At 38.4% G+C, this 12,371-nt stretch overlaps 1 protein-coding gene across 2 annotated transcripts in view; it reads left to right on the top strand.

Moving 5' to 3' along the window:
* tmie (transmembrane inner ear) overlaps window positions 1-12,371 on the top strand; it is a 60,361-nt gene that overhangs the window by 19,380 nt on the left and 28,610 nt on the right. Inside the window, exons 2-3 of one of the 2 annotated variants that reach the window (XM_069190811.1) lie at window positions 9,085-9,205; window positions 9,397-9,462. In XM_069190811.1, the coding sequence (XP_069046912.1) occupies window positions 9,085-9,205; window positions 9,397-9,462 (187 nt within the window). The remainder of the gene's footprint in view (window positions 1-9,084; window positions 9,206-9,396; window positions 9,463-12,371) is intronic. The other variant, XM_069190812.1, reaches the window with a different exon arrangement.

The raw sequence follows: 12,371 nt of genomic DNA on the forward strand, positions 1-12,371 counted from the left end.
AAATATATAGAAGACATTTAGGTAGGTTATAAAAAAGTGAATTACCATTGTTAATAATAACTTACACTTATATAGCGCTTTTCTGAACACTCCACTCAAAGCACTTTACAGGTAATGGGGACTCCCCTCCACCACCACCAATGTGCAACATCCACCTGGATGATGTGACGGCAGCCATAGTGGCCCAGAACAGTTGCTAGTTCTGTACTACTAAAATATTACTTATCCTAATATACTCTAACTGTTGTTTTTGTAATGTAAAACTCCACTTGGTCTTTGCCATAAATCCCATGTGTCATAAGATGTTCTTTGCTGAAAAGAAAACACAACTAAGAAAAATATCTAGAGGTCACACAGATAAAAGAAGACAAGTCTCGTCTGGTGTGTCAACCACATGCTGTGAATCTGTCACACCCCAGGCTACACTAGGAAGCCTGTTTAGCCCTTATCTTCACCTCACCAGCAGCAAGAAGAGGACAAATATCCTAAGTGGAGGCGAGACTAGTAATTCTTAAAAGCTAGATTTTTCATTGTAGGAATTGAAAAGTAGGAAGCCTGCAGTTTCAAAGATGAGGATCAGAAAATAAATATTCTTACTGGCCATACATTTCAAGGTTGTGAGGCAGGAGGAGCTGAATGTGGTCATTAATATTGTGACTTCATCCTTATAGTATTCTAAAAATACGGTTTTGTTTTTAAGAGAAAAGAGATAATTATGTGTATGCAGACTATTTTGGGATGAAAGGCAATATAAGAAGTCAGTTATTATCCCAGTTTGGAATGCACGTAAAATCAGTAAATATTATGAATCAATTACATATTATGAATATTAATGTGAGCGGATTGTTTTAAATATCTTTCTGAGCAAAAATAAAAGTATGGTTTGTTTGCAGCCTCTCTCAGTCTGAAAGTTACTTGAAACTATATCAATTCCAGTACAGGCTGATTACCAGTGGTCATAGTCACATCTTTCTTCTTTTCTTCGCTGCCAAGTTCTCAGAGATTAATAAAGAAAGTCTTCAATTGTAATGGTGATTGGTTGTGAAATTAACATATGTAGTGTTTTTTTTCACCCAGCTGGTTCTTAATTTGTGGATGATTCTAGCCCTGTCAGTGGATCCTTGTTTGTGTCAGAATCCCAACGTGTTTTCCTTATCATAGAGCCATTTTACCAGCATCCCTATGGAAAATAAACTCACAGGAGCTTAACTGAACCAGTTCATTTTCAGTTTAAGGCAGAAGAATGACTCTTATACTCTTTCTGAGTGCTTTAATTTAATTGCACAAGGGCTTTGCTGCCAGTGTCCTGTTTTGCATCCAGATGAAATTGTGAAACTACCAAGCCAGCCCATGTTAAAAAGGGAAGTTGAAGTGGATGTTGTGAGAGGTGTGTGAGTGAGAAGGAATGTACTGTAGTTAATAAGGGAAGCAAAGCATAAAGTGAAAGAGAAAGAAGCTGAAAAGGCAAAGGAAAAAAAAAGAGAAGAGAGCAAATAAACAGCAGAGTTGTGAACATCAGGTAACAGAGAGCACAAACTGGAGATCAGCTCAAATTAGATCCTTGACTCAAATTATCTTCTTTGCTCTTACAAATTCCTGGTCACTATAATAGTCAAGAGGGAGGGAAAATGTATAAATATTTGACAAGAAAAGATTCTGATGCTTCTACATTCACTTGCAGCAAAGAAGCTAAAGTATAAAGCTGTAAAAAAGCAGAGCTAACACTATTTTAAGTGATTTTCGATACTATATGTGTCACACTTGTTGATAGGGTCCCTGTGGACTTTGTACACACTTTTCCTGCAGAAGATGCAATATTTTATAAGGTGGACATTCAGAACTGGTTTGAACTGGATTGACATAATGCTGGAACAATGCTGGCTACTATGTAATTCTATACCATTGTATAGGAATGTTTGCTATGAACCTAAGTGACCAATTATATTAAAAAAGGTATCTTTAGCAAATAGGAAGGTAGCACAGGGAAGCTTGTAAGCACAGGGAAGTGTGATAGATAACAGAAAAATATTTAAGGACTGTTCTAGTTACATGACCTAGAGAAAAATACACTAAGCATCTCTGTGTTTTGCTCTCATGTGCATGGAATAAAAACTTCTTTTAACTTGTGAGACAGACCTGTGACTGTCTTCTAAGGAAAAAAAAATCTCTAACACACTGATTCAGTACTGCCAGGCTAAGGTGCTTGGAGAGATTGTTACTTGCATGAAAGGACTGTTACTTATCTTAAGTCATACAACTTTAACAGAAATCTGTTGTAAAAACTGTGATTTCATCTAATTCAGTCTTTAAAAGATGAGTCCAATGAGTTCAAAAATCTCATTTTGAGAAAATATTAGTTCATGAACTTCAATGCATACAGGACTCTTCAGCCAAAAAAACTGATTTGCCACGAAAAGGGACATTTTAAAAGCGGACATTAAAATTGACAAAAGAATGGTTGATTGAACAGAAAATAAATGTACCTAACTGGTCATTTCAATCATCTCAATCTCCACATCTCAATACAATCAAACAATCTGTAGTTTAAAACAGGATGGCAGTTCATTTAGCAATTCTGCATGGTGAAATCGTCAAAAAGCTCCCTTCAGGAGTATCAGAACATCATAGCATTGAACAGTAGGTGTTTTGTCAATATATTTCACATGATAGAAAGATTTATAAAATAGTAATTACACATTTAAATAAATATGATCCTCATGTTTTCTTGACTTACAGTATATACAGTATACTGTATATACATTTAGAGATGATGAGGTAATACAGTTTTTATATCATTTTTCTGATCTTTAGAATTGTCAAGAATGTGCCTTTTTTGATCATGTAAATCAAAATTTGTCACTGCAGTCATATGCTACAGTAGCTTAAGACACATAAAGACATGCAGTATCCTTAGAGCCTCATGGGCAATTATGTCCTGCTAAGAGCAGACCTCTATGCCAACCAGATGGTAGTAACTCACCGCTGAAAATGTTTGACCTTTCTGTGCTCAGCCAGAGACAGGGGCTGTTATTGCATGGCAACAGGACAGTTCTCTGGCCAATTGTGTCTTTTCAACTCCCAGCACGACTTTGCTGTGTTTGATACCATTAGTAAATTCTGGCTAGGCAAGTGGTTCATCTAGGGAATTGTACTCATTAAGCTTCTGGCCTCAGATTTGTAATTCCAGAGCTCAATATTTCTTTTTCTGAGGCATATTTATTTTAACACATTATGTTAATACATAATGTTACATATTTTATACCAAAGGTACTACTGGTTATCTATCAACTATACTTGCAGATAGAAAGCAAATGTGATAATTGATCAAAGTGAGAGGCATTGGCTTTTTGCTGACAAAGTTTCTTTCAAGTTGTCCAGTGTCGCAATTGTATTCAAATGGGTCACAAATCATCTGTGAAGGAGGCTGTTGGTTATTAGTATCAGGTCATCCCTGAAGTACAGATGTAGAGACATGTTAGGGGACACTGCTGATGCTTACTTCTCTCACAACCAAAACCTGACATATTGCCAGACTGTTTCTTCTCTTAGTCTCAACTTACAGTTAGAGGGAAGAACTGTGAAAACAAAATTAACTCAGTTATGAGACAAACAGAATAGAAAGAAGGTTCACTGTCTGCTGATATGATCATAAATAATAATAATAATTGCTTACACTTATATAGCGCTTTTCTGGACACTCCACTCAAAGCGCTTTACAGGTAATGGGGACTCCCCTCCACCACCACCAATGTGCAGCATCCACCTGGATGATGCGTTAGCAGTCATAGTCTTTGTTGATGCTTGTTGTTTTTGTATTGATGAGTTTTGTTAAGTTTATGAAATGGCTGCTGTTTTTTTAACAAATAATTTGACTGCATTAAATACTATATATAGAGGAACATGGAAAAATAAATGAATCGTGTTTTATTCTGTTGAACTATTATGCCATAACTCAATCATTTTTAAACTCCATTCTGAATTGTACTAGGAAATATGAACATAGCATCTTTCAGACAGTGTATGATGAGACAAAGTGGCTCACTAGAAGACTCCTTGCTTAACAGCAGATGTATATTATAACATAACTATTATAACTATATGAATATATATGAACTACAAATTTCAAATAATATTTTCTATCTGTATCTTCTAAAAGTTGTGCCAACAAAAAATTCAAGGCCGATAAAAAATGATCTAGCTTATAAAATTATGGTACAGCACATGTATTGTATCAGTTATCAGAGTGTCATACTGTGTGCAGTACAATGAAATGTCCATGAGCTTTTTAAAACCATTGCTTATCCATATTCCTTATCTGTGGGTTCACTGGCAGAAGTGAAAGTTGTTTTTTCTCACTCACATCAGCATTTTGTAGGTTAATTCTCAGAACTATAAGTCAGGTGCTCATTGCAGCAGAGTGAAATAAGGCAACAAGAACAAAAATAAATTGCCAAGATACTAATTTCCAGCCGAGTGCATTGAATGCTAAATGAAATTACTTCAGTCTCTAACGCCTATGAGTACTATCTAAATTTCAGTCTACTTTACCTCCTCTTAAAACACAGATACAGTATAGTATGTGAGTTTCCATTTTATCAGCATTTTTGAGGTTGAGAATCTTTTCCCAGTTTCAGGATTTTTCTCTGAAAGAGAACTAGGAATTGCACATTCATCTGTATGTATGAATGCAGACTAAAGAAAATAAAAACAATATTCCTGAAAGGAATCCGTCGCAACAACTTGGCTTTGACAATTGCCATAAGACTTTTGTCTTTACATTAATTAAATGCTTACAAATAATGCATAGATTAATTCAAAGCTCATGCAAATTTCTCTATTATCAAGCTGTTACTGCATTGTATGAATGTGATTTTCTTGCAAAAATCTATTAAATTATGTTTGCTGAAGTAGTGCCTGTAGGAACAAGTAATGGGTTTAGTCCATGTTGAAAAGAGGAGAAAGGAAACAATGTTTCAGCTGTGGAGCCTTCTACGGGTGTGAAAAAGACAGGGCAGACAGCAAAGATTATATAAGAGAACAAAACCTGAGAGTGGAGAAAGCGGGAGCAGGGGAGAGGCATAGTGTGAAGTCGAGAGAGGTTAAGAGAGGTGTGAAGTTGAAACCTACAAATGAATAGAGAGAATTAGAAGAAAACTAATCTATCGTTGAGAGAAGAGGGAAGGTGTGAACCAAGTTTCAGGATAATTTTAGTTTCTGATGTCTTTTTGCTATAGGAGTTAATAAATCCTTCTTTGAGAATGCAGACGGAGAGATCATTGTGATCATGGACGTTTGAGGTGAAATGAGAAACTATGGGCTTGGAGAAATCTTTAATTTTTACAGCCCTAACATGTTTTCTGAAGCGGTCTCATAGTCTCTTTCTGGTTTCCCCAATGTAGATGGCTGGGCATTTTCTGCAAATGATACAGTAAATAAGGTTGCTGGAAGTACAAGATGTCATTATAGATAGATAGATAATACTTTATTAATCCCGTAGGGAAATTGATGTGTTACGGCAGTCCAGCCCAAGACAAGCAAAACAGACATCAGAATAGTTATTAAACAAAAGACAAACAAGATAAATAAAAATAAATACATGGGTGTGTGCAAAATGTGCTGATCATAGTTACTGTAAAAACAATAAAATATGTGCAAAATGTGCATAGGTTTATACAGACTGATTGTCCAAAAAGTACAATGGAGTAAACATGCTGTCCATAGAGGAGCAAATGAAGGGCTAAAAGTCCTAGCCAAGGGCATTGTTATACACCCTGACAGCCACCAGGAGTAAAGACCTGCGGAAACGTTCCCTTGAACACCGTAGCTGGAGCAGTCTATTGCTAAATGTGTTCCGCTGCCCAGTAACAGTCCCATGAAGCGGATGAGAGGTGTTGTTCATGATGGCTGTGAGCTTGGTCAACATTCTCCTCTCAGCCACCACCTCCATGGGGTCAAGGCTCATCCCTAGCACAGTGCCAGCCTTCTTGATGAGTTTATTGAGCCTATTTGCATCTTTTGTCATGATGCTGCTGCCCCAGCACACCACAGCGTAGAAGATGGCCACTGCCACCACTGATTCATAAAAAATGTGCAGCAGTGTTCCACACACACCAAAGGACCTGAGTCACCTAAGAAAATAGAGTTGGCTCTGACCCTTCTTGTACAGGGCGCCAGTGTTACCAGACCACTCCAGTTTATCATCCAGGTGTACCCCGAAGTACTTGTAGGAATGTATGCCCTCTATGTCCTCACCCTGGATGGAAACCGGGTTCAGCGGAGGCTTATTCCTTCGGAAGTCAAAGATCATTTCTTTGGTCTTGCTGGTGTTAAGCTGGAGATGGTTAAGATGACACCACTCCACAAAATTGGTAATCAAGCTCCTATATTCCTCTTCCCTCCCCTCTCTAATACACCCCACAATTGCAGAGTCATCTGAAAACTTCTGCAGATAACATGTCTCAGAGTTGTACCTGAAGTCAGAGGTGTAAAAGGTGAACAGGAAGGGAGCAAGGACAGTCCCCTGTGGAGCCCCAGTACTGCTTACAACCTGTTCGGACACACAGCTCTGTAGGCGTACGTACTGTGGCCTGCAGGTCAGATAGTCTATAATCCAGGACAGCAGGGGAGTGTCCACCTGCGCCGCCCTTAGCTTATCTCTCAGTAAAGGTGGATGGATGGTGTTAAAGGCACTGTAGAAGTCAAAGAACATAACTCTCACAAAGCTCCCCATCTTCTCCAGGTGAGAGTTAGCTCTGTGTAGCAGATAGATGACTGCATCCTCCACTCCCAGGTGTGACCGGTAGGCAAACTGCAGGGGGTCCAGTGCTGTACTCACCAGGGTTCTGAGGTGGTCCAGTACAAGCCTTTCCAGAGTTTTCATTAGGTGTGATGTAAGTGCCACTGGTCTGTAGTCATTCAAGACTTTAGGGTGCCCCTTTTTGGGTACTGGCACCAGGCAAGATGTCTTCCAGAGCATCGGAACCTTTTCTAATCTCAGGCTGAGGTTGAAGATGTACTGCAGCACCGAACCCAGTTGGTCCGCACAGATCTTTAGCACCCTGGAGCTGACACTGTCAGGACCCGCTGCCTTCCCTGCATGGAGTCTCCTCAACTCCCTTCTGACCTGGTCAGCTGTGATGGATAGGCTGAGGAGGGCAGGGGAAGATGGAGTAGGAGTAAGAGGGATCACATGATGGGGTGACTGAGGACATGAAGTGGGTGTCTGGGGTGAAGGCCTGTGAGGTGAATGGACGGTGGACCCTGTATCGAATCTGTTGAAGAAAAGATTCATCTCATTGGCCCTCTCCAGGACTCCCTCACTCTGTTGGCCACCGGACAACTTGTATCCGGAGATCTTCCTCATGCCATTCCACACTTCTCTCACATTGCTCTCCCTCAGCTTGTCCTCCATTTTCCTCCCATAAGCCACCTTGCTCTCCCTAACTCTCACCTTCAGCTCTTTCTGTGTTCGCTTCAGCTCCTCCTTTTCACCTGCCTGGAAAGCCCTCTTTTTCCTATTTAGGATGGCCTTCAGATCACTGGTGACCCAGGGTTTATTATTGGAGAAGCAGCGCACTTTCCTGGTGGGCACTGCACTGTCAACACAGAAGTTTATGTAGTCAGTGATGCAGTGGGTAAGACCATCAATGTCATCTCCATAAGGCTCACAGAGTATCTCCCAGTCCGTTGTTTCAAAACAGTCCATCAGTGCATCATTAGCCTCAGCTGACCATCTCTTCACAGTCCTGGTGGTTACTGGTTCCTGTAGTACAAGAGGCTTGTACAGAGATAGGAGGTGAACAAGGTTGTGGTCAGATCTGCTAAGGGGGGGGAGTGATGTGGAGCTGTAGGCATTCTTGACATTAGCATACAGCAAGTCCAAAGTCCTGTTATCTCTAGTAGGGCATTTAACAAACTGACTAAAAGTAGGCAGGGTAGAGGAGAGCGAAACATGATTAAAATCGCCAGTTATCAAGAACATGGCTTGTGAGTGACGAGTCTGTAGTCCGGCTGTAACATCACATGCTGAGGCTGCGTCGGCAGAGGGCGGGACATATACCAGTACAACAATAACCTGCGTGAACTCCCTAGGTAGGTAATATGGCCGAAGGCTAACTGCTAGTAGCTCAATGTCCGGGGTGCAGAGCTGTTCTTTTACAGTTATATGATTACAGTTACACCATCTGTTACTCACAAACACTGCTAGCCCTCCTCCTCTCTTTTTACCGCTCTCCTTGATTTTCCGATCCGCACGCACTATCTGAAAACCCTCTATTGTAGCGTTAGCGTTGGTAACCAGTTCATTCAACCAAGTCTCTGTGAAGCACATAATAGAGGACTCACGATATTCCCACTGGCTCCTCGTCAGCACTGCTAGTGCCTTATTATAGTGCCTCTAGTTCAATTTGATGTTTAAACTTTATTTTCTGATAAAATGGAACAAAAATATCAATAGAAACCAGAGTGTGATTTTACAAATTTGGAATAAACCAAATTTTCAAATTATTTTTTCATATTGAATGTTTATTATATAGAAATGTCAATTCATTTTGTTGAATTATTACGATAGAATTAAACTCTATAGTGTACTTTGCACTAATGTTCTGTATGAATTAATTCCTTTTCAATGTATTGTAAAAAAGTACAATGAGACCTAAGACTGTTGTTCAAAATAATAATAATGTTATATATCATGGTTTGTTGTTGGTTTGTCGCTGTATTTTCCTATGATGTAATAAGGTATGCATGTGAGATATAATAATAAGACATGTAAAAACAATGAATTGGTATTTTATGATGTTTACTATAGTTTACTCAGAACCCAACATGGTTTACCATGTAGGAGGAAAATGCTAGGAAAAAAATTATTTTATTGAACTTATTTAAAGTTGGAATTTAAATAAGTTCAGAAATACTGCATTAAACAAACTTGCATTCAACATGTTGCAATAATATGCAACAATTTACATTTATTTATTTATTTTTAATGTACCCAAACTGTGGTCAGACATAAATCTGTGGCAGTTGCAGTTAATTCTTACAGTCACATTTAAAATTGAAAATTCTCTCTCTCTTCATTTTCAGTTTGGTACAACGGGTCCTCCAAGGAAGAAACCAGATCCAGTGACATCAGAAACAGTTGTTTTTTGGGGGCTGCGGTTATGGCAAGTCATAGGAGTTTTTTCAATTTTCATTCTGGCAGTTAGTAAGTCACATTTTAAGAAAACTTTCAACATAATGAATCTATGTAAACTTCATTTTAAGAACTCATCTGTTTGCCAATGATAACTCTGTCGACACACAAATATTTTTACAGATTAAAATATTATTCCTAGATTCTAACTTTTACACTGTCATTTACAGTAAATGTCACTAAAAAAATGCACTGTTTTATAGTGAGGCTGGTGGTGCCAAATTGCTGTATCCAGTATACAAAGTGCTTTGGGATCCTTTGGGATAAAGGTACTGTATAAATGCAAGTAATCCACATAATTATTATCGTATTTTTGTCCTGGCATTAAGAAATATAATTTAAAATACAATGAACCTTATATTATTATACTAATCTAATGATCTTTGGCTTTATACAGCTTTATCCCTAACTTGCTGTGAAAGTTATTTGGTCTTCATGACTGATTTTTTACTTGTAATTTATTATGACTGAGGGACCATACAGAGATACTGTAGGTGTTTTATTCTGAAAGCATGTGAACCACTATTGTTCCACACAGACAGAGGTTAATCTATTTGTAATCTATTATGTGGCCCCTTAAGGTACAGTAATTCTGTACACCTAAGTTAATTTAGGTTTCCCACAGCAGAGGGTTTGAATGCTTATGCAGTCATGACTTTCTATTTTTCTTTCAGATTTATTATCCACTGTATTTCTTTCAGTGTTTTGCTTTGTGAATGTGTGGAGTAGGTTGTGTATATACAGAAAATATGAATTGCTAATTCAAATTTTAAAGACTGCAAGCTTTTAAGCTTGATATGATATGATATTGATATGTTGAATTTAAAGACCTTAAAAGTCATATTGTTGTCTTTAAAAATATGAATATGTTAAATTAAGAGAAATAAGAGACAGAATGTATTAAAGCATAGTCTTTCCCATATTTGCTACTGAAATGTAGCACCTCCACTGCAGTATCACTATCATTGCTGTCCTGTGTTCTGACTGCTCTCCCTACAGAACACCACTGGTACTGCAGTTAGTGTGTTGTGAATCCCAAGTTGTAAGCTCAACTAACATTTATTTTTTTGTTATATAAAACAAATGATAAAAAAGTTATATTTTGAGCAAACACTTGAAAGTCTTTCAGGTTTTGGTTGTGAGAGAAAATTATGCAAACCGTTCATATTCCAAAAAATACTAATGAACTTGTCACGCCCTCTGCAGCCAGAGGGCGCTCCCACTCTGTCCTGTCCGTAGTTTTCTCTGCTTTGCTGTCCTCCCGGTATCTCTCTCTCTGGGGCTATATATTTCTGGGTCACTCATTCCTTTCCGCTCAGCATTGAAGTCCGGATGTCCTGAGATCCACCTAGCACCAGGTCGCCCCATGTCCACTGCCTGAGGGCATTGGTTTCTGTTCGACTCCTGAACTGCTGAGCCTGGGCTAACCTTCGTCCTGTTCGTCTCTTCCGACATCCGTAACAAAACTGAAACAGTTCTTAAAGAAGATTAGGCCAAAATACTGACCAAACCAATGTGCAGGACTGATCAGTAGCTACAGGAAATGTTTGCTTGGGGTCAGCAGCTGAAGGACTTTCCACCATTTACTAAATCTAAAGGTTCACATACTGTACTTTTTCCAGCATAGACAGTAAATGGTTCAACAATGTCTTTAAGATAGGCAGGAAAAATTACAATTGTTTGTATGACATTTGTTTAATCAGATTGTGTTTATCTATTATGACTTAGATGAAGATCAGATCCCACTTTAGGAGCAATTAACGCAGGAACATAAACTTGTTCTTGCCAGTGTATTTTCCAAACTTTAAGAACAAAACAAAGTATAAAGACAACTGAAGTTGTCAAGGACAGGGGGAAGCAATTAATTCTATACCTGTGATCACTGGTAGCAAATTAGCACAATTATGTTATTAAGTTATCTCTTGGAGGATATAAGAATCATACTGAAATTGTTTTAAAGAGGATAATCTGAAAAACACATTTTAGAGGCCACAAGCCAGCTCCGTTGGCTCGTTCCAAAAAGTAACTTATTTTTCCAGTAGTGTAGGTCATTAATGACTATTAGAGGATTAGGGGAAATGTATTAATTTGTTGTAAAACTTGAATTGAACACTGAATTGATTTCTTAGCACAAAATTGTCTTTATTTACTTGTTTATGCTGAACCTCTTGATAGATATCTTAAGTAAATGCAATTCAAGTTGCCATAGGTTTCATATGCCACAGATATTCAAACCACATAGTACCAAGAACATTGCAAATGTATCACTTACACTTTTATTACATCAAAACTGCAACACTAATTTTATATTTCCTGTTGCACAGTCTAGACTTCCTTCCCTTTCCAATTACAATAGGGTCTCAATATCTGCAAATGTAACATTCAAAAATTGGCTTTTTCGTGATTCAGTTTGGATGACAGGGTCTTGGATGGAAGAAGTGCAGAGTGGGATGAAACTTAGACGAAGGATTTAAACACAACTTTCAAATTAGCTGCGCAATGGACTAGGATTGTGAAACAAACCTAGCTAGGAAGTGAAGTTGTTCTTGCCTGAGTACCCACTACCCAGCATCTGCACCTTAACATGGTCTTGTTTTTGTATTGTAACAAATTTTCCCAGGTGTGTGTCAGTGGCACCAAATCCATGTGAATGTTTAGACCCTACTGTAGTATCAATTCAATTTAGTTTTATTTGTTAAGTGCTCTTTACAATGGACATTTTCACAAAGCAGCTTTATAGATTTTCAGGCCTGAACTCCCAGTGAGCAAGCCTAAGCTGACAGTGACAAGGAAAAACTACCTTAGACTAAAGTAGGGGAAGAAACAAGGCTCGAAAGGGGGAGCCTATCCTCCTACAGCCGGCACCGGGTAAAATTAAAGTGAACACATATGAGAGTCGTCTATATTCTATTACATGGTGGAAAAAGCACAATCATGTATGGTAATGTCCAACAGTGTCTGGAATGTTCAGTTCGCTTCCTTCAGTTGAGATTTCTTTGGGAAGGGCTTTGTAGAGGATCGGCTGTTGATTTTCCGACCAGTAAAAGGAGCTGGATTTTGGACCTGGGCCTCCAAACAGTCCACCTCAGAATGGATGGATAGAAAAGAGATACAATATTAGTGAATGACAATGAAAACAGAAATTGGTATTTTGAATGTCTTGAAATTCCTAAATATT

The sequence above is a fragment of the Lepisosteus oculatus genome, chromosome 6 (assembly GCF_040954835.1).
Source record: "Lepisosteus oculatus isolate fLepOcu1 chromosome 6, fLepOcu1.hap2, whole genome shotgun sequence".
Taxonomy (NCBI): Eukaryota; Metazoa; Chordata; class Actinopteri; order Semionotiformes; family Lepisosteidae; genus Lepisosteus; species Lepisosteus oculatus.